The sequence below is a fragment of the Penicillium riverlandense genome (assembly GCF_028828495.1).
Source record: "Penicillium riverlandense strain IBT 135883 chromosome Unknown utg000008l_segment0_segment0, whole genome shotgun sequence".
NCBI lineage: Eukaryota > Fungi > Ascomycota > Eurotiomycetes > Eurotiales > Aspergillaceae > Penicillium > Penicillium riverlandense.
This window is the reverse complement of record NW_026643199.1, coordinates 952,590-971,414: the sequence shown is the minus strand read 5'-3', so window position 1 is coordinate 971,414 and position 18,825 is coordinate 952,590. Positions and strand designations below refer to the sequence as shown.

Genomic DNA, 18,825 nt, shown 5'->3' with positions numbered 1-18,825 from the left:
AGATGCACGTGTACATCTACAAACCACGTGCAATCATATAGTCTAAGGCGGGAAAACACCCGGTCAACGGCAAGCGGCGGGAAAAGAGCGTTGCATTGTACTCGCCAGGCAAACTTCCAACTTAAACTCAAGCAAAAGGAGAGAAGAGGGTATGCAGGAAAGAAAGGTAGACAGGAACAAGACAACAGGAGGAAAATGAGAAAAAAACCGCCAACGGGCCTAGGGTATCTCAGATGACAATAATACAAAACCCCCCAAAAATAAAAGACACTAAAGCCAAAAAGCTATCCCCGAGCGTCAGCAGTCAGGCGTGGTTGGTCAAATTCGCCAGGGGCCTCTCCTTCCACCAGGTCATTCTTCCAGCTTACTTCCCCCCCCACAAGCCACAACAGCAACAATAGGCCCAAGCTCTAACTAGTAACCAACACTCCCCCGCTTTTTCTGTCCGGACCCTCCCATCGCCGAAGCGATCCGTCCGTGTGATCCGAGGTTTTTGCGCCATCATTAGCTGATTGGTGGGTTTCGTCAGCAACGAACAGTGAGCTGAGCTGCGCTGAGTGGGTTTGTGGATGTGAGAAGAGATATCGGCCATTATGCCGATATCCCGAGACGAGGAGGTGTGGATGTCAGGTGGGACGATGATCTGTCGAAAGGGATACGACCATATGTACGAACTGGCATGGTGTGATGTGCTCGGATGATGAGCAGATCCTTGGAGCTTTGCGCTAATCAGCAGGGAATAATAATCAGAGATCAGAGACCAGAGCAAGGTAGCTCATGGTTGATCTTTTAGTCTGGTTGTTTGTCACAAAGTCGGCACTCACTGTTCGTTGCTGGATCATGGCCTGAAGTCGGCGTGTTGGTGTCGCCAGAGGCGAAGTGAAGTAAAATGATGAGAAGAAGCAGACATCGAGGCATGAAGGAATGATGAGATGATGTGAAGCCGAAAGCTATCGGTGCTAAAGCAGAGCCGTCGTTGCTGAAGCAGGTCTGATGCTTATTGATGTCGGCAATGTCGCAATGAAGTGATGTGGTGAGATGCTCTCGTGGCAAGAAGAAATGATCAGAAGTCAAAAGCCATCAATGCTGAAGCAGGACTGAGATCGACCTGAAGCCGATTGATATCGGCAATGTCGCAATGAAGTGATGCGGTGCTCTCGAAGAAGCAGGAATGGTTGAAAAGCTGCGAGTAACGCACACGACGATGAAAGTAGTACAGGATGAACCCCTCCGGGCAGCAGCGGACAGAAAACGATGAGATGGAAGAAGAGCCGCTGTAAACGCTGCACGCCAGAGACAAACTCATACATGATAGGATGATGGCCGGAGCCGGAGACAGAAATCATACAGTGACGGCCGAGGGGCAAGCGAACTCGAACCAGAAAAAAAAAAAATTCTTAAAACGAAAAAGCGAACTCACGGGGAGAGCCAACCCTCGGTCCCTTTATATTAAAAACAAAAACGAAAAGCTGTAGTGGTGAGGGCACCGAGGGCTTCCTGTATACAACGGACGGTCAGTGGATTCGTTTCTTCCAGGGCTCTCGGACAAGACAAACTTACATCTCCACCGAGAGCCGCACTCAAAGCCTCTGATCTACCCGGCTCCACCACCAGGCGACATGGCGAACTTCCCACGTCTGTCAAGATCAGGTCTTCCTCCGGGTTGCACTGCGCAAGCAGAGGCTGCTCTGGTGGCCAGGAAAGGGCGGCCTGCTCACCCCCGAAGAAGCGGGAGCCAGCCCTAACGGCCCCAGCGAGACAGCCCTACTCCGCCGGTGCAGGTAACACCGTCTTACTGCCCCGGAGGGTAGGGAGGGTTAAGACCCCGCGAAGGGAGGGTACTGGTTGACGTACGGCGAGGGGATGTTGCCATACGCAGATGGATATATGCTCGGAGGCATGGGTGCCGGGTACAGAGAACCGGGCCGCATTTGCTTTCCGAACCCTGGACCCCATTGCGAGACCTTGCCCTGCGGCATCTTTGCCGCCAGGTTCGAAGGCGACGCCGACTGAACCCCCCAAGCAGGAGAGGCTGATCCCTCCTCCTCAAACCCCCGGATCAGTTCCTCCTGCTTCTCGCGGAGAGCCCGACGTGCATGGCGCCGTCTCTTCGCCTGGCTCGGGCGAGGCTTGCGCTTCGATCCTTGTGGGTTCGTGGCGCGGTCAGCGCGCTCATCCGTCACCTCTGCCATCTCTGGATGTCGTCTCTCCCAGCTCGCTACCAAAGCGCTCGCAAGCTGGACCACCCGGAAGGATGGCAGAGACTCCGGGCATCGACGGACCAACGTACCAGACGATGGGCAGGGCTTGGGGGCAGCTGCATCGGGCGCCGTGGCCGCAGAAGCCAGAGAAAGTGTGAAGAGGTCTTCGGCAGCTTTGACGATGACCTCCGACCCGGGGCTCACGCCGAGCAACCGTCGGAGTTCCAGGCGGCGAATAGCCTTGGCCACCTCTTGGGCGAGGTGCACGGTCCGGAACTCCCACGGCGCGACGATCACCACGAGGCCGGTGCAGGCGTCGACGAACGACCCGAAGAAGATCCCGTCTGCGTCCTTCATCGGACCCGCCAGGAGATCTGTCTCCTCGTACAGAGACAGAGTCCGGCCCTCCACAAGGCGAACCTTGGGCTGGTCCTCCAAAAACTTCATGGACACCCAGGTCTTCATGACACGAGCCCGCAGTGCGTAAATATCGTGAGAGGAGACGATGTCCGCAAAGACCAAGCCGAAGACGAGGAGCGAGAAGAGCACGTTGCAGATTGTCTCGAGCCAGGACGTGGGCGAGTACGATGCCCAACGAGGAGCGAGCGTCCTCCCACAGTGGCAGCCGGAGATCCGGGTAACCAGTTCAAACCTGCACGGGCAATATGGGCGAAGATGCCTTGAAGGCCTCATCCCAAATGGCCAGCCGGAGATCCAGGTTGACCGTCGTCCGATTCGAGAAGTCTACGTAGTCCCGTCCCACGACCAGGACGTCGTGGCGGACATACACGCCATCGTGCCCAGACTTGGTGTACCTGGAGATATGCTCCAGCATTTCGTAGGCTATCTTGTTGCCTGCGACGAACTCGAAAGCCCCAGCGATCCTCTTCATGAAAGGCTCATTAGGATCCGAGATCCCGGGGACGCGGAACCAAGAACCCCAAAGTGCCAAGGCGAAAAAGATACCAACGAAGGGAACAATCATCCTTGTTGGTAGTCTGTTGGGGGTACAGATATCAGCGATTTCAAGCTCAGCGCAGAGAGAAAAGGGAGCAGAGGATTACGGTTGGTAGGTAGGTAAGTGGTAGTGATGATGAGAACGGTGATGGATGTTAACGATGGCTGATGGCGGTGGCTGTGAGTGGTGTTGGTGATGGAGCGTTGTGGATGGAAGGGTTGGGAGAGAAGGAGGAAGCAGAGAAGGAAGGAAAGAAGAAGACACGCAAGTATAGAGGGACGACTTGAGTGTGGGAAGGCAGGCTGCCAGAAAGGGAAGGCAAGTAGGGCTTAGGGATTCATTCACCGTCAATTGCAAACCTCGCAGGCAGCCACGGTATACTGAAGTGGCTGGCAAGGTGTTCGGGGAGATTTCATGTCAACTGACTGGTACTTAGGGATACAGCTCTGATATCATAGTGGCCGAAGGACCTCCGAGGAGTCGAGCAGGTTCCTGAAGTAGGATATCTGTGCTGACATTGGAGTAAGCTCACTTGCTAGGGAGCCACTAACTTCGCAACTAACCATCTAGAGACAGTTATTCCACTCCAAACCAAGAAGATTGTAGTGAAGTATATAAGTCCAGAAGACTTCAAGGGGATGTCCAGACGGAAATGGAGTAGCTACATATAGGGTGCCTGGGCTAGATACAAGCAACTACAAACACACCGCTCTTCGATCATACTTCCTTGCATAGAATTACTGCACTTCTTTCTGAGACTACAAGAGTTTTCGTCAAGACAAGTCCACAAACCGGAGATATATATGCTGTACCACAGCAAAGAACCAGTACGGTAGCCTCTACTTTTGGAGTGAGTGCTCTTTAAAGACTGACACGGCAATAAAATCCAAGATCATGCTGCTATAAGAGAAAAACAAAGGCGAATATAAAACCTGAAATCGATGTACTGGCAGCCGTCTAAGGCAAACGCTGATTCTTTTAGAAACTGAATAGACCCAAACTCCACCCGTAAAAGTGCAATCGTGTCGTATCTGTGCAAAGCATTGACAGAAAAAAAGCCCGTAAGCAGATCAAGACCCAACAAAAAGAAACCTCCGCAGCATTGTTCAATCGATATCCATTTCCTCCTGCACACCACCATCGACCAAGAGCTTCGACTTCTTCTTCTGCCGCAGTCTCTCCTCGCCATGCACGCGGTTGGCCGTCTTGCTCTGCTCGGCAACCATAGGCATCCCCTCCTCGCGCTCGCGCAGCTCCTTGCGGATAAGATGCTCGCCCTCGGCGACCACGCGGCGATCCGCCTCGCGCTGGCGGTCCCGGGCCAGCTTGCCGGCCAGACGGCGCTTGGTGAACACGCGCTCGCGGCGCTGGCGGATCTCCTCGACACGCTGCATGGCGTTGACGGTGGCGGCGACCAGGTTGCGGTCGTACTTGACGGGGACATTGCGCTTCTTGGTGAACTGCGAGAGCACCAGCGACGAGTCGACGATCATCTCCTTGCCCCGTGCGGCGCGGTGGCTCTTGGTCCACTTCAGTTTGCGCGGCTGGCGCTTCATCTTGAAGTTCTTGTGGCACTTGGACCGGCAGAAGCGGAATTGGCGGGCGTCATTGCGCACGAAGGTGATGCCCTTCCCTGGGAAGGCGGGGCGGGAGCAGAAGTGGCAGGTTTCCACACTAGAAGGGAATGTCCGTCAGTAGCTTTTCCATAATATAGACCGAGAGATAACTCACCGCATGCTGGGCGAGAAGCGTGGGTAGTTGTTGTTGTTCTTCGTTGTTTCGTTGCCAGAAACTTTTTTTTTTGGTTGGAGATTGTGCTCGGTCACGCTAAACCGGATCGGGCCCGCCGACTTTTCCTCCCGCGCGAACACTTTGACTCTTCTTCTTCCTCCCGTTCTTCACCCGCTCCTCACCCTCTGCATCCATCACAATGGCCTCGACTTTTGCTGTTGGCCTCGGTGTGGCCACCGCCGCATTCTTGGTAAGTGGAAGGTGCTTGCGCATGATTTCTCCGTCGGTACTGACTTCTTGCCTCCTAGGGCCGCGCCGGGTATGTCGCTTTCCGCCGCTACAGAGGGGGTATGAATGCGGCCGGAAAGGCCTTCTACAAGGGGTTCGTTACACTCCAACCCGCTATCTGGTAGTGGTGACTGACGGAATGAACAGAGGCTTTGAACCGCGCATGACCCGCCGCGAAGCCTCTCTGATCCTAGAACTCTCGTATGTTTTTTGTTGGCCCAACTCGCAGCCAAACAACACCTAACTCATTAACCCAGGGAGCGAACTTTGACCAAGGACAAAGTGCGCAAGAACCACCGCCAGCTCATGCTGCTCAACCACCCCGATCGCGGCGGCAGTCCGTACCTGGCCACGAAGATCAACGAGGCCAAGGAATTCCTCGACAAACACGGTTGAGCCGCCTGCTCTCTCGACGTCGCCGTGGTTGGAATCACCGACGGAACATTGTGGTCGTCACTGGCCATATTGGATGCATAGCGTGGTGTTTTGTTTTTGGTTGGCATTTTGCAGAGGCCGAGAGTTTCTTCTCGCCTCGCTGTATCATATGCACCTTTTTTGTGATTCTATTATATCCTCACGAGATCGCCACTCTTCGTTGAATGTACTACTACTTTCTACACCGCTTAAATGATCTTCTGTACGCGCGTGAAAACCCCGATCGGTGAATTCCGGGCTTCGGTTTCTGTATGCTAATGTCGTGTCGATCTCTGCTGGTTGTGGGCATTGGGCTGGCTTGTCCTACCCCATAGAAGCCCGGGCAATCAAGGGTCCGGAGGTGCCTGGTCGTCCGGTCACCCAGTCTCGGAGTTCGGGAACGGACGAAAACCGGACCGTCCGCCACCGCTCGTCGGGGTTAGGGGATCCGGGCGACGGCGCTAAGAAGGGAGGTTTAGTTGCATCGTTTTCGTATCGAGTTAGCTTAGTTGTCAGCCACGATAGTGCCTAAATTCGCGAATATCCGGAGCACACGAAAGACGAAGAGACAAGAGAGAGAAGGAGCGTTGCATCTAGATCCTCCAACACGTGCCGGTTGAGTCATCCACCCCAAAATCTAACTCTTCTCCATCATTTCATTTTATCTTGGGGCGGCACGTTTGCCTAATTCTGGATGCGTCATCTGCTTCCCCTGCGATCGTCATCTCCCCCTCCGATCTGTCCTCAGGGGAGCTTGTCGGGATCTTCTACTCCCCGAACCTGGAATCTTATTTAATTCCCCCCCCACTCCGAGAGAACGGAGAAAAGCCCGAAGGAACAATGGATGGTCTGGGGGACGACGACGGCATGGGCTTCGACATGCAGCCCATGATGACCATGAACCAGCAGTCGCAGCTGTTCGGCGCCTACTCCCAGGATGGCTCACAACCAATGTCCGTCCCCATGTACCCCGACGACTCGGCAATGGCGGCGGGGGACGACGCGAACGACGCGAACGATGCGAAGAGACGGAGAATCGCGAGGGTGAGGGCCCTCTTTGGATTGGCAAGAGTCACACTGGATGATAGCTGACGGGGGTTATGACTATAGGCATGCGACATGTGTCGCAAGAAGAAGATCAAGTGCGACGGGAAGATGCCCAAGTGCTCACACTGCATCAACTACAAGACCGAGTGTGTTTTCACACAGGTGGAGAAGAAACGAAATCCACCCAAAGGGTAGGTCGCCAGCAAATATTGTCAGGAAAAGAATCCCCGCGCTGATGACGGGTTACTGCAGAGCAAAGTATATCGAGGGCCTGGAAAACCGTCTAGGACGGATGGAGTCGCTGCTGCGACTCTCGGGCCTACTCTCCGAGGACGATGACGGCAAGACGGATCTGGGGACATTGGAGAAACGACTAGCTGATCGAGCGAGTACCATGAACACATCCAAAAGTGCAACCCGAGCGAACACCGCGAGTACCTCTCAGCAACCAGCACCAGCCTCTTACCACACTACACCCCGCATGGACTCGCATTCCAGTCCCCGGACAGCCGCCACTTCGCCCGAGTCGCAGAAGGAATCGGAAACCGAGGTCGAGGCGCTGTCGGATATGATGTGCTCGTTGGTGACGAACAATTGTGGAGAGACTCGTTATATCGGTATTTCCCCTCGCTGCCATGATGCATGCCGTGGACTGACATATGATCCAGGCTCATCGTCCGGGTTTTCCATATTCTCGCCCAAGGGCATTCAATGGGTCAATGAAAAGACAGGTGATACTTCGTTCCAGGACATGATCTCCTCAGCTTATGTAGACGACAACAAGTGGATGTACTGGAAGCCGGAGATCTTCAGCGACATCTTTGCCCGGCGGGTCTTCAAACCACTCCCTCCCAAGGAGGAAGCGCTCTCGCTATTCAGAGATTTCTTTGAAAACTTCAATTGCATGTTCCCGTTGTTTCACGAGGCAACGTTCATGCATTTGGTGGAACGTCAATACTCGCGCGACCCTTACGAAGGCTCTGGCTGGTGGGCGAGTATCAATGTGGTGTTGGCCATCTCCCACCGGCTCCGCGTAATGAGTAACCTGGTGCCCCATGAAGAGGACAAGAAAGCATGGCTGTACCTGAAAAATGCGATGGGTGTTTTGACCGAGTTGACGATGCGGAACACGGATCTTCTGAGCGTCCAAGCACTGCTAGGCATGGTGAGTCTTTCACGCCCTGTATTGAAACACTTGACCCTAATTCATCTCCAGACTCTCTTCCTCCAAGGCACACCGAACCCTCAGCCTGCTTTCTTCCTGGTTGCGGCAGCCATTCGTCTCTCCCACAGCATTGGGTTGCACAAGCGCGGGTCTGGGTTCGGCCTTAACCCGGTGGAGGTTGAACAGCGGAAGCGGGTGTTCTGGATTGCATACTGTCTTGATAAAGAGTATGTGATATTCTTTTCACGACATATTCTCATTTGTACTGATTATTTGACACAGCCTGTGCCTTCGTTCCGGCCGACCCCCGGTGCAGGATGACGATGATATGAACGTCGAGCTTCCTAGTGAAGATCCACCCGATAACATCGGTAATGTCCCGCTCTCCGATGGAAAAGGCAAATTCAATCTTTTCAGAGCTATGTGTGAATTTGCTACCATCGAAAGCCGAGTCTACAAGCGACTGTACTCCGCCAAAGCATCCAAGCAGTCTGATGGTGAATTGCTCAATACCATCGGCGAGCTTGACAAAGAGCTGGAAGACTGGAAAGATAGCATTCCTGTCGACTTCCGGCCCGAGTACGAGATCCAAGCTTCCCACACTCCCCTCATCCTTCACGTTGTTGTCCTACAATTCGCCTACTATAATTGTTTGACCACCATTCATCGAATGTCTGTGCACCACGGCTACTGGACCAGCCGTCTGTCCAACTACGCCATCCAAGGTCTGAACGCGCGGCCCTTGAATCCCCGAGTCTTTCTATCGGCGGTTCTGTGCGTGACGGCGGCAAGAGCGTCGATCAATCTGATCAGGTATATCCCGCAGGGAGACTTTGCTTGCGTTTGGTTGATTCTCTACTACCCGGTGTCCGCACTCGTCACCCTCTTTGCCAACATCCTTCAAAACCCGAACGATGCTCGCGCTCGCTCTGATGTCAAACTGATGAACGTGGTTGTCAATTTCCTGTCGACTCTGGTGTCCGACGAGTCCAACGGGAGCATCAAGCGCATGCTCGGTCTCTGCGGCGAGTTCGAGCGAATCGCCAAGGTGGTCCTGGACAAAGCCGAAAAAGAATCTCATTCGAGAAAGAAGCGCAAGACAATGCCCCAAGACTCGGAACTTGACCAGCACGATGGTCATGAAGGACAAGGTACTGGCAGAAATGCACATGCACCTGCTACATCTACGCCTTTCTCCCCCTCCATGTTCCCCAACGCTACCGCTCCATCTCCCGGTACTGCCAACGCATTCAACGTGGGTTCCACCATGCCTCCGAGCAGTGGCATCTCCACCGATCTTCCGAGCAACATCCATGCCATGCCCGGTCTCGGCCAGGACTTCCAGGAGATGCTGAGCCCAGACCATCTGGCCAACGTCGGATTCCCCGATCAATCCTTTGGAACTGCTGGTCCGAATCCCATAGGATCGTTCCAGCAACCATTTGTCCCGCAGGATCTGTGGCAGATGCCCATGACCATCGAGTGGGACTGGGCGGATATGTCGACGAATTTCCCTGTCTTTGAAGCCGGCGGCGTCGGCTCGAATGGACCCCCGCCGCATGGGCAGTGATTTTATGATAAGTATGGCTTCTTACACGGCGGGAGCAAAAAGAAAATCGGACTCATCCTTGGCGCTTCTTAGAGTTTTGTATCCATTGGGGGAGTTCAGTGAGAGTTGGGTTTTTCGGGGCGTTTTTTGTTTTTCTTGGGATATTCTCTTTTGGTTCTGATGGAGGACCAGAGCGGCGTCCTCTCCCCTCAGCGACTACTACCATATCTCCTCTTGATGTACATTGATAAGATTCTCAATCACGACTCATAACTCACTCCCGACGGTAATTATACTTCCAAGCCGCTCTCTCGGGTTCGCTGGGGTTCTGACGATCACGTGCCTACCTGACTCATCACCTCGGGCGGAAACTCATGAAAATCGGCCGTGAGCAGCTCTGCCAGAGAGCTAAACCACTACCATCTACCTTGGGTCGTTCGCCCTTGTTCACTCCTATTCTACAAGGGATTTCTATGGATTCAGTAGCTGTCCATCACTGCTGAAGCCGATTGATCCCCCTTTCCCTCTCCCTTTCCGCCGCCTTCTGGGCTCCTCTCCCTCGACCATGGCCACCTTTCTCCGGCGGCCAGGCAATCTTGCTCGCTACTCGAGGAGAGCTGCAGAATGCATCGGTAGATCTGGGCCAGCATCAGCGCACGTGCTACCGCCGACGAGACTATCCTCCCTGATCGCATCGCATCGTGCCCGGACCTATGCCACCGCCGGCCCCGGAGGCCCGGAGAACAGCCAGAATGGGCAAAATCAGACCAGCGGTGGCGGCAATGGCCCGCAGAAGAATAACCGCAAGAATGAAGAACCGGAGAAGCCGGAGTCTGTCTTGAGCGCGGAGGAACAGAAACAGCTCGATGCGTTTGTCAAGCGTGTGGAAGGGCGCATGCCTGCCGCTCAGCACGCACAGCTCCAGCAGATGCGAAAGAAGTTGATGAAGGAAGGACTGCCGCCAGAGGTGAAGACGTTTGTTGAACGTCTCGAAAAGCACGGAGACCCTTCGCTGATGGAATATATCCGGATGGTTCGCTTCATCTTGCGATATGCCAACGACGAAAGCAAGAAGATAAGGGATGAGACAACTGAAGAGGACACAAAGCGGGAGAAGCGGGAAGAGCGGGAAACTGAGGAAGACGGGGAAGAAGGGAAGAATAAGCAAGAGGATAAGCAACAACAAAAGAAGGGCCAGAAGAAGCAGCCTCCACCACCACCGGGTGGTAGGGTTTTCGAGTTCAAGCTCGATCCCGCCTCCTTCCTGATTACCTCAATTTGCGCATACTACATCTACCGCAGCTTTTTCCCCGGCGAGAGTTCCTCCCGAGAGATCACCTGGCAGGAATTCCAGGCGAACTACCTCGATAAGGGTCTCGTGGAGAAACTGACGGTGCTGAACCAGACCAAGGTCCGCGTTGACCTCAACAGCGAAGCTGCGGCTCAGGCCTATCCAGACTCGGCTGGGCAGCCTGTTCATCACGTCTACTTCAGCATCGGATCCGTCGATGCCTTCGAGTCAAGACTGGACGCCGCGCAGCAGGAACTGGGAATCCCCACGAAGGAACGAATTCCGGTGGCCTATGTTGATGAAATGCCCTGGGGTCCTGCTCTGTTTAGCCTCGCTCCCACTGTCCTCTTATTTGCCGGTATCTATTGGATGTCGCGGCGCGCGGGTGGTGGTGGTGGCGGCCAGAGTGGAATATTCGGTATTGGTAAGAGCCGCGCCAAGCGCTTCAACCACGAGACCGATATCAAGATCAAGTTTTCGGACGTGGCTGGTATGGACGAGGCCAAGGTTGAGATCATGGAGTTCGTCAGCTTCCTTCAGCAGCCCGAGCGCTTCGAGAAGCTAGGTGCCAAGATCCCACGTGGTGCTATTCTCTCGGGTCCTCCAGGTACCGGTAAGACACTGCTGGCCAAGGCTACCGCCGGTGAATCCGGAGTCCCTTTCTACAGCGTCAGCGGTTCGGAGTTCGTCGAGATGTTTGTCGGTGTGGGCCCTTCTCGTGTCCGTGATCTGTTCGCCAACGCCCGAAAGAACACGCCGTGCATTATCTTCATTGATGAAATCGACGCCATTGGTAAATCACGATCGAAGTCGAACTTTGGTGGCGGAAACGATGAGCGTGAAAGCACCCTCAACCAGATCCTCACGGAGATGGACGGCTTCAACACTTCCGAGCAGGTCGTTGTTCTGGCCGGTACCAATCGACCGGATGTGCTTGATAAGGCCCTTATGCGTCCCGGGCGATTTGATCGACACATCACCATCGACAGGCCAACCATGGACGGCCGCAAGCAGATCTTCCGGGTTTACTTGAAGAAGATTGTCACCGACGAGAACTTGGAGTACTTGGAAGGCAGACTTGCCGCCCTGACTCCCGGCTTCGCTGGTGCGGACATTGCCAACTGTGTGAACGAGGCGGCTCTTGTTGGTAAGTTTTTTTTTTCTTGGGTCTGTGGGTCAACTTCAATATGCTAATTCTCCATGTAGCTGCTCGTGCCAACGCGGATAAGGTCATCATGAAGCACTTCGAGCAGGCCATCGAGCGAGTGATTGGTGGCTTGGAGAAGAAGTCCCTTGTGCTGTCCCCTGAGGAGAAGCGAACAGTCGCCTACCACGAGGCCGGCCACGCCATCTGCGGCTGGTACTTCCGGTGGGCCGACCCGCTGCTCAAGGTGTCCATCATCCCGCGTGGCCAGGGTGCCTTGGGATACGCCCAGTACCTCCCCGCCGGCGGCGACACCTACCTGATGAACACCAACCAGATGATGGACCGGATGGCAATGACGCTGGGCGGGCGAGTCAGCGAGGAACTGCACTTCGACACCGTCACCAGCGGTGCCAGCGACGACTTCAACAAAGTAACCCGCATGGCCACCGCGATGGTCACCAAGTTCGGCATGTCCCCCAAGCTGGGCTACATCTACTACGAAGAGGACCCGCAGCAGCAGCTCCACAAGCCCTTCTCCGAGCACACTGCCCAAAGCATCGACTCCGAGGTCCGCCGTATCACTAACGAGGCCTACAAGCAATGCCGCGATCTCCTGACCGAGAAAAAGAAGGAGGTCGGCATCGTCGCTGAAGAGCTCCTCTCCAAAGAGGTTCTCGGCCGTGATGACCTCATCCGCCTCCTGGGCCCGCGTGCCTGGCCTGAATCAGGCGAGTTCTCCAAGTACTTCGATGGCAAGGGCGGCAGCACTATCGCTCCTCCCGAGCCTCCCCAGAACCCTGAGGCGACGGAGGGCAAGGATGGCCGCGATGAAACTCCACTCCCGACATAGATTTTGAGGTAGTGATTATTATTTTTCTTTTGTGATTTCTGTACTTATGGATTGCATCTGTTTTTATTGGTTCTTCCTTTTGTTCTCCCCTCCTCTCTCCTCACTTCTTCATTCCCGTCCTCGACACTTTCCATCCGTGTCTACCTTTCACCATGTCGCTCTAAATATGAAGAACTTTTCCTGTCTTGTGTGTTGTTCTTCCCGCCCCTCTCCCCCCTTTTCGATGTTCCACCTCTTGGATATCTATGCAGTGTATAATAGGGAGTTGATGAGAATAAGATTTGATCAAACTTAGTTCCTATAGCGTAATATTGGTGACGGATAAACCTGCGACCTCGGGTGAGCCGCTCTAGAGAATGGTCGACATTCGAGCTACCACTAGAATACTCGCGGTAACAGTCTGGCAAGGGTGCAGCGATGTAACGAGCTTACATTAAAACCGGTTCATAGGTCTCTGTGAATAATTGATGGGCAACTGTAAATCATCTTACGCCATGAAGTTTGAGGCCAAGTTTAGGATATCGTCAAGTCCCTCGGCGCAATCAACCCCTAGAGGCGCTAGCATCTCGGTCTCGTTCGACATCACGTCCGACCATCGGTCATGCCTCTCTTCCCTTGTAGATAGCTCTTGATCCTCCTGGTAAAAGGCTCTGATAATGGCAGGGATGTTCAGTTCATTTGAGCGTGCGTTCACGAGACCCTTGTAGATCATACGTTGACCTTGGGACGAGTTGATGAGTCTATTTTGCGGATGTCCTGTGTCTCGTTCACTAGCAAGCATGGCTCTCAAGAGAGATACACCGCGCTTTGCAATCATATCTGATTCACACCGAGACAGTATCTCAATTCCGTCTTCAATTAGTTGTCGGTGCTCTGAAACCTTGCGTTCCGTAACTGAGTGGTGAAACATATCCAAGCAGAGAATGATCTGATCTAATCAGCTCAAGCATTTGATCGATCCAGATATGGGCACTTACACTCGCCGCGACGCTAAAAGCCTGATGGATCCACAGAACGGGCCCGCCGTCCCGGGTTGCGTCCTTTTGCTCATTGATGATGGTCCTCGAGGCTGCCACACAGGTCTTCCGAGTAAATTCGAACATGGGATTCACAAAGCTCAAACTCAAAAACTTCCGGTGAATCATGATGATCTTATGCGCAGAACTGATGGCCAGGCTTCGTCGTGCCCATGGCACATAGCAGGGCCATGCCGGATCTACTGGAACGTTTTGCAAATAATGCGGCAGATGTTGTGTAGCCAGGTTGCGCAGCCGACGATCATGTTTAAGGACTTCTTCGTACCTAGTGTACATGGTATTGGAAGAGGTCAAGTCGTCATGCAGGTCTGGCATCAAAGCAGCAATGTCGTAGAACAGACGAGAGTAGTTGGTAACGGTAGGTTGGTCTTCCGATAAAGAAAGCATATCATCATTGCAGTTGCGTGGTTTGTCCGTGTTGAAACAAAGGCGATGGATCAGATACGTCTCGGCAAATGGTATTGAAAACCAATCTTGAATGCATAGCTGGCACCAGACGCGTCGACCGATCTCTCGATTAACCAATCCATCGGCTCGCCCATCATTTTCGTCTCCAAGATGATGCAAATCAAGCCCCTGGGCAACGCGGACGGCGGACGCAAGCAATACCGATAACCCATTTGAATATCCCAGCATGTGCGCGGAGATGGTGAGGGTGGCAATCGCTTCCACCGAGTATAGAGAATGGCAGGCCATAAAATCAGCCTGGTGCAAGCATGTTGTCATGGCACGAAGCCAACGCCGGGACAATGTGTCCTGTTCTTGACTGCGAAACCCCCATGATTGTGCAACTGATCGCGGTGCACAGGTCATTGACCCGGTCAAAACCGAGAAGAGAAGAGCAATCCATTGCAGGTCGACACCAGAGCCCTCGATGCGGCCATTATGGTTATGATAAAAATCGTCTAGTTCCTGTAAGAATGTAGCTGTATGGAAAGAACCATGGTACCAAAGCAAGCACTCGCAATGGTATTTGACCAAGAGGCGGACCTGCTGCTGGCTGGGAAGTAGAAGTTGGCACATGGGCACACCAGACACGTTCGGCAATTGAGACATGTCTTCCCAATCATCGTCAGCCGTGACATCTCCCGGGGAACGATGCAGGTTGCTCTCTCGACGAGCGACTGCATCCTGATAATTGGGATCCTTGCGGCGACCCCACGCCAGAAATTCCAGTATTGTGGCAGCATCTTCTACCTCCTCCGGGGGATCGACGGAATGATTTTCAGGCTGTCTCACTGGAACCGGGGTTGGAGATGGAATATTCGCAGACACTGAGCGGGCCACTGAGCGGCTTTCTACCGGATCGTGTGCTGACCCGGGTTCGGTCGCTGAGCGGGTTGCCTCTTTCAGCGCATTCTCGAGCTGCTTGATTCTAGATTGGAGATTATCGATGAGGCCTAGAGCACTGGCAGTCGGGCTGGCCAGGGAGTCAGTCAACTGTGCAACGCTCGACGCTCGCGAGTGCTCTGGGTCGCGCGGCCGAGTACATTGCGTTCCTTTCCTCGTGCAGTTCCTACAGGGCAGGGTCTTGTCGCACTTGACCTTTCGTCGCGTACACTCCACACAGGCGAGGCGTTTTCGGTGAATTCCGGAGCTCATGGTTGACGTCCGTGAGGAAACGTAGGGGAGAAGGGTGCGCAGCCCTTATCTATCTTCGGCCGAGCTGCTATCACCTGCTACGTCTAAACTAGCGATTATGCAACATCGGCTTGAAGGGCCCTCGGCCGAAGACAATGCCCGGGTATTTCTTATATATTCCATGTTGCTTCAGGAGTCTCGCTTGATGAACAATACTCGGAAACAATAATCAAAATGGCTTCCCAAACCCGATATGTCGACCGCGTGATCCCCCAGGTCTCCTTGCGAGATTTTGAAAATCGCATGGATGAAATCACTGCAGCACTGATTCATGCTGCTGAAAACGTGGGGTTTTTTACGCTGGTCGACCATGGACTCTCAAAGGAGGATATCGACACCATGTTCGCAACGTCCAAGAGCTTCTTCGATCTTCCCGATGAAACCAAAGCAACCGTACCCTGGAACTCCAACAACGTCGGCTGGGAAAAGAACTCGCAGATCCGACCCTCAACCGGCCAGCCCGACCGCAAGGAGTCCTACCAGTTGCAATTCGGCGAGAACATGAAGGGATTATGGATAGAAGACGAGCATCTCCCGGGCTTCCAGGCCACCTCAGTCAACTTCATGCACCGTGTGCAGGAGATCTCCGAGCGGTTGATGCGATGCTTTGCGCGTGGGTTGGGATTCCCCGACGACTTCTTTATCGAATGCCATGGGATCACCCGGCCAAACTCCCAAACCACTATGCGACTTCTGCACTACTTTTCCCTGCCCGAGATTTCCGACGGCAAGGAGTATCACCGTGCTGGGGCACATGCCGACTGGGATTTCCTGACGCTACTTTTCCAGAAAGAAGGCCAAAGCGGGTTGGAAATCTGCCCCGGGCGCGAGGTAGTCACCGAGTTTGGAATTGGCGATGAATGGACCAAGGTAGAAGCTAAGACTGGAGAGATCGTGTGCAATATCGGTGACCTACTCATGTCTTGGTCGGACGACCGATTCAAGTCGACCTTTCACCGTGTCAAGGCCCCCTGTGAGCAGGGTGACTTCTTTGGCGATCGATATAGCATCGCCTACTTCAACCAGCCATGCAAGGATTCTCTGATTCAAGGGCCACGCAAGAAGTATCCTATGGTCACAGGCGCCCAGTTTACAGAGAATGCGATGAAGAGGAACTTCGCCGCCCTACAAGAGAAACTCAAGGCTGTCGCGGCTGCATGATTATGTGCCAATATATTGAGTTGGAATATAAGAAGCTAGTTTGATTAACTGTGATGAAAATCGGACTTTTTGATTACCCTAAGTCTTGTTGCAATATTAGGATGAATGTTAATTTTATTGGCCTGCCTTTGGCTGAACTTCATTAATATTTGTGATGCCTGGTATTGATATCACGAAGGAAGCGTGCGCTCTTGAAAGTTAACTGAACTATTGCTCTTCTTCGTGCCGTCCTCTGGGATAACTGCGTTCAAGAAAACACCGATCACCGCGGAAACGATAAATGGGGTCTCCACAATAAGGTTGATGCCCTGCTCGAGCCCCTCGAGTCGCACATTTGATCCGCTGTAGTTCAGAATCTGGCTGAACCAGCTGGGTGACACAATGTCTACAAACCCAATACCCAAGGCTGCAGTCAGAATAAATCTGTTGCGTCTGGTAAACTCCACCAGACCCAATACCCGGATACCGGTGACCGCGATGGTGCTGTATAGAAATACCTGCATGCCACCGAGTACAGATGGCGGCATGGAGCCGAATACTGCACCAAATTTGCCAAAGATTCCCATTAGAACTAGGAAAGCGGCTGCGCACCATCCAGCTCGACGGCTCTAAGACAGAATCAGAGATAAGAATTATCATCAGCAGTCGGGAACTCTTACCGCACACCCAGTAAGTGAGATCACACCATTGTTTCCTGCCTGGCTCACCATGGGCATCCCAGTTCCCAAAGCGCTGATTAGACTCCCGATTCCGTCACACAGTATGCCACCCTGAATTCGGCTGTTAAACTCGGTTCCATCAATGTCAACTCCAGATATTTCTGAAGTGGCCAGAATGTCTGGCATACAACTGACACCCTCACAGATAAACATAATCAGCAGCGGGAGTACAAGCGCTCCATCCACCGATAGTTTGAAGGTTTCAACCCAAAGGAATGTTACCGCTGGAGCTGCGTCGATGTTGTCGCGAGACCAGTATCCTGTCGCCCCCGAGATGATACATCCCATGGCTAGACCAAATATGACCGATGCAGATCGCATGAGGGGAGATCCAAAGAGTTCCACAAAAATAATGGTTACGAACACGCTGAATCCCAAGCCAATAAGTTTTGGGTCGCCCCTAGAAATCAATGGCAAGAAGATCAGCAGGAACGAATGAATAATGGTCGATCGTACTTACCAAGGTAGTGGCTTAGGGGCTGCGATGTCGGGACAGAGAGCATAATAACCTGACCCGCCATCGCAGTTCGAGCTTCCTCCCCAGTTTTCCATACCGCTGTGTATCAAGTAGACCCCCACAAGCAGCAGAAGAGTCCCTGTGACGACCTTCGGAAAAATCCGATTCAGTACCTTAGGTGGTACAAAAGATATCAGGATCTGAATCCAGACTGTGCATAACATTGTGCCGAGCATTGCACCCCAAGCTTCGGGGCACGGAAGTTTAGACCCATCCGACGAGGTAGGGCACGTCCCCTTCGCGTAGCGCATCTCACTGTAGCTGAATGCAATGGCTAGCACATCAAATGTCGGCCCAACAACGGACAAAAGCCCTGTTCCAATGTAGAATGGCGTTTTTGTCAAATGTACTCGGGTCACCTGCAGCGCCGTGGCAATCCCGGTGGTTATGAAGGCCGCCGAGACAAGGTATTGTGATAGTTCTGCGTCGAGGTAGAAGGCGCCGCTTGCAATAGCCAAAGGTGGTGAGACAACAGATCCGATCATAGTCAGTGCATGTTGCAGGCCGAGGATTATCGTTAAAAAAATAGGCACTTCGTCATTGAGTCCGTAGAATGGGGTTTCAAAATCCTTGTATCGCTTGTTGAGTGGCCATATGTTCGGGGTGATCAGATACAGATAATCCTGTCGGTCACCTCATTAGCGACAAAAAACTAGTTTTGATGTAAGGCAGATCTTCTCATACATAATTTCCAATCCAACCTTCCCAGCTGGTGAAGTGGCGGCGGAGATATTGCCATCGGGATTCGGCGATTGGCGCGACCTCGATCACCTCTGATCTTCTGTCTCCAGTATCAAAAGACTCGAGATTTGAGAGGGACGTTTGCTGTTTCTCCGGCGAAGTCCGATCGGTATCCATGGGTAGTGATAGGTCTTCAACGACTTCAATGCTGCAAGTCTGGAAATTGGTAGATATTTCCAAAGAAACGGCAGGCTGATCTACCGCCGATGACCCCAAATATATAGCATTTTATGTCTTTGTCAATTACCATTGTCCGTGATTGTCCGTGATAGCCATGTCGCTTGCACAGTCATATCTTCAAGTGATTGTCATGATAAATGTCACGATAAACAGCCCTGTACAAGGATCGTGGAGAGATAAGACAAGGG

At 53.1% G+C, this 18,825-nt stretch overlaps 8 protein-coding genes across 8 annotated transcripts; 4 read left to right on the top strand and 4 right to left on the bottom strand.

The window, feature by feature from the left end:
- Window positions 1–1,817: 1,817 nt before the first annotated feature.
- On the bottom strand, window positions 1,818–3,186 carry N7474_009388 (uncharacterized protein; the record flags this gene model as incomplete). Its single annotated transcript, XM_057200798.1, has 2 exons — window positions 1,818–2,762; window positions 2,854–3,186. 2 exons carry the CDS (start codon window positions 3,184–3,186, stop codon window positions 1,818–1,820), a joined length of 1,278 nt encoding a protein of 425 aa, XP_057048785.1.
- Window positions 3,187–4,265: 1,079 nt separating this feature from the next.
- N7474_009387 (uncharacterized protein) lies at window positions 4,266–4,895 on the bottom strand (the record flags this gene model as incomplete). Its single annotated transcript, XM_057200797.1, has 2 exons — window positions 4,266–4,833; window positions 4,891–4,895. 2 exons carry the CDS (start codon window positions 4,893–4,895, stop codon window positions 4,266–4,268), a joined length of 573 nt encoding a protein of 190 aa, XP_057048784.1.
- Window positions 4,896–5,089: 194 nt separating this feature from the next.
- On the top strand, window positions 5,090–5,574 carry pam18 (putative mitochondrial DnaJ chaperone (Tim14); the record flags this gene model as incomplete). The annotated part of the gene is made up of 4 exons (XM_057200796.1): window positions 5,090–5,140; window positions 5,199–5,272; window positions 5,326–5,379; window positions 5,436–5,574. 4 exons carry the CDS (start codon window positions 5,090–5,092, stop codon window positions 5,572–5,574), a joined length of 318 nt encoding a protein of 105 aa, XP_057048783.1.
- Window positions 5,575–6,432: 858 nt separating this feature from the next.
- atrR (transcription factor atrR) lies at window positions 6,433–9,374 on the top strand (the record flags this gene model as incomplete). Its single annotated transcript, XM_057200795.1, has 6 exons — window positions 6,433–6,636; window positions 6,703–6,830; window positions 6,892–7,256; window positions 7,308–7,804; window positions 7,856–8,031; window positions 8,087–9,374. The coding sequence occupies 6 exons, from the start codon at window positions 6,433–6,435 to the stop codon at window positions 9,372–9,374; spliced, it is 2,658 nt and encodes an 885-aa protein (XP_057048782.1).
- Window positions 9,375–9,918: 544 nt separating this feature from the next.
- On the top strand, window positions 9,919–12,641 carry N7474_009384 (ATP-dependent metallopeptidase FtsH/Yme1/Tma family protein; the record flags this gene model as incomplete). Its single annotated transcript, XM_057200794.1, has 2 exons — window positions 9,919–11,791; window positions 11,851–12,641. The coding sequence occupies 2 exons, from the start codon at window positions 9,919–9,921 to the stop codon at window positions 12,639–12,641; spliced, it is 2,664 nt and encodes an 887-aa protein (XP_057048781.1).
- A 487-nt stretch (window positions 12,642–13,128) lies between these two features.
- On the bottom strand, window positions 13,129–15,280 carry N7474_009383 (uncharacterized protein; the record flags this gene model as incomplete). The annotated part of the gene is made up of 2 exons (XM_057200793.1): window positions 13,129–13,569; window positions 13,619–15,280. 2 exons carry the CDS (start codon window positions 15,278–15,280, stop codon window positions 13,129–13,131), a joined length of 2,103 nt encoding a protein of 700 aa, XP_057048780.1.
- A 213-nt stretch (window positions 15,281–15,493) lies between these two features.
- N7474_009382 (uncharacterized protein) lies at window positions 15,494–16,480 on the top strand (the record flags this gene model as incomplete). Its single annotated transcript, XM_057200792.1, has 1 exon — window positions 15,494–16,480. The coding sequence occupies one exon, from the start codon at window positions 15,494–15,496 to the stop codon at window positions 16,478–16,480; it is 987 nt and encodes a 328-aa protein (XP_057048779.1).
- A 170-nt stretch (window positions 16,481–16,650) lies between these two features.
- On the bottom strand, window positions 16,651–18,574 carry N7474_009381 (uncharacterized protein; the record flags this gene model as incomplete). The annotated part of the gene is made up of 4 exons (XM_057200791.1): window positions 16,651–17,088; window positions 17,140–17,599; window positions 17,660–18,339; window positions 18,401–18,574. The coding sequence occupies 4 exons, from the start codon at window positions 18,572–18,574 to the stop codon at window positions 16,651–16,653; spliced, it is 1,752 nt and encodes a 583-aa protein (XP_057048778.1).
- Window positions 18,575–18,825: the final 251 nt, after the last annotated feature.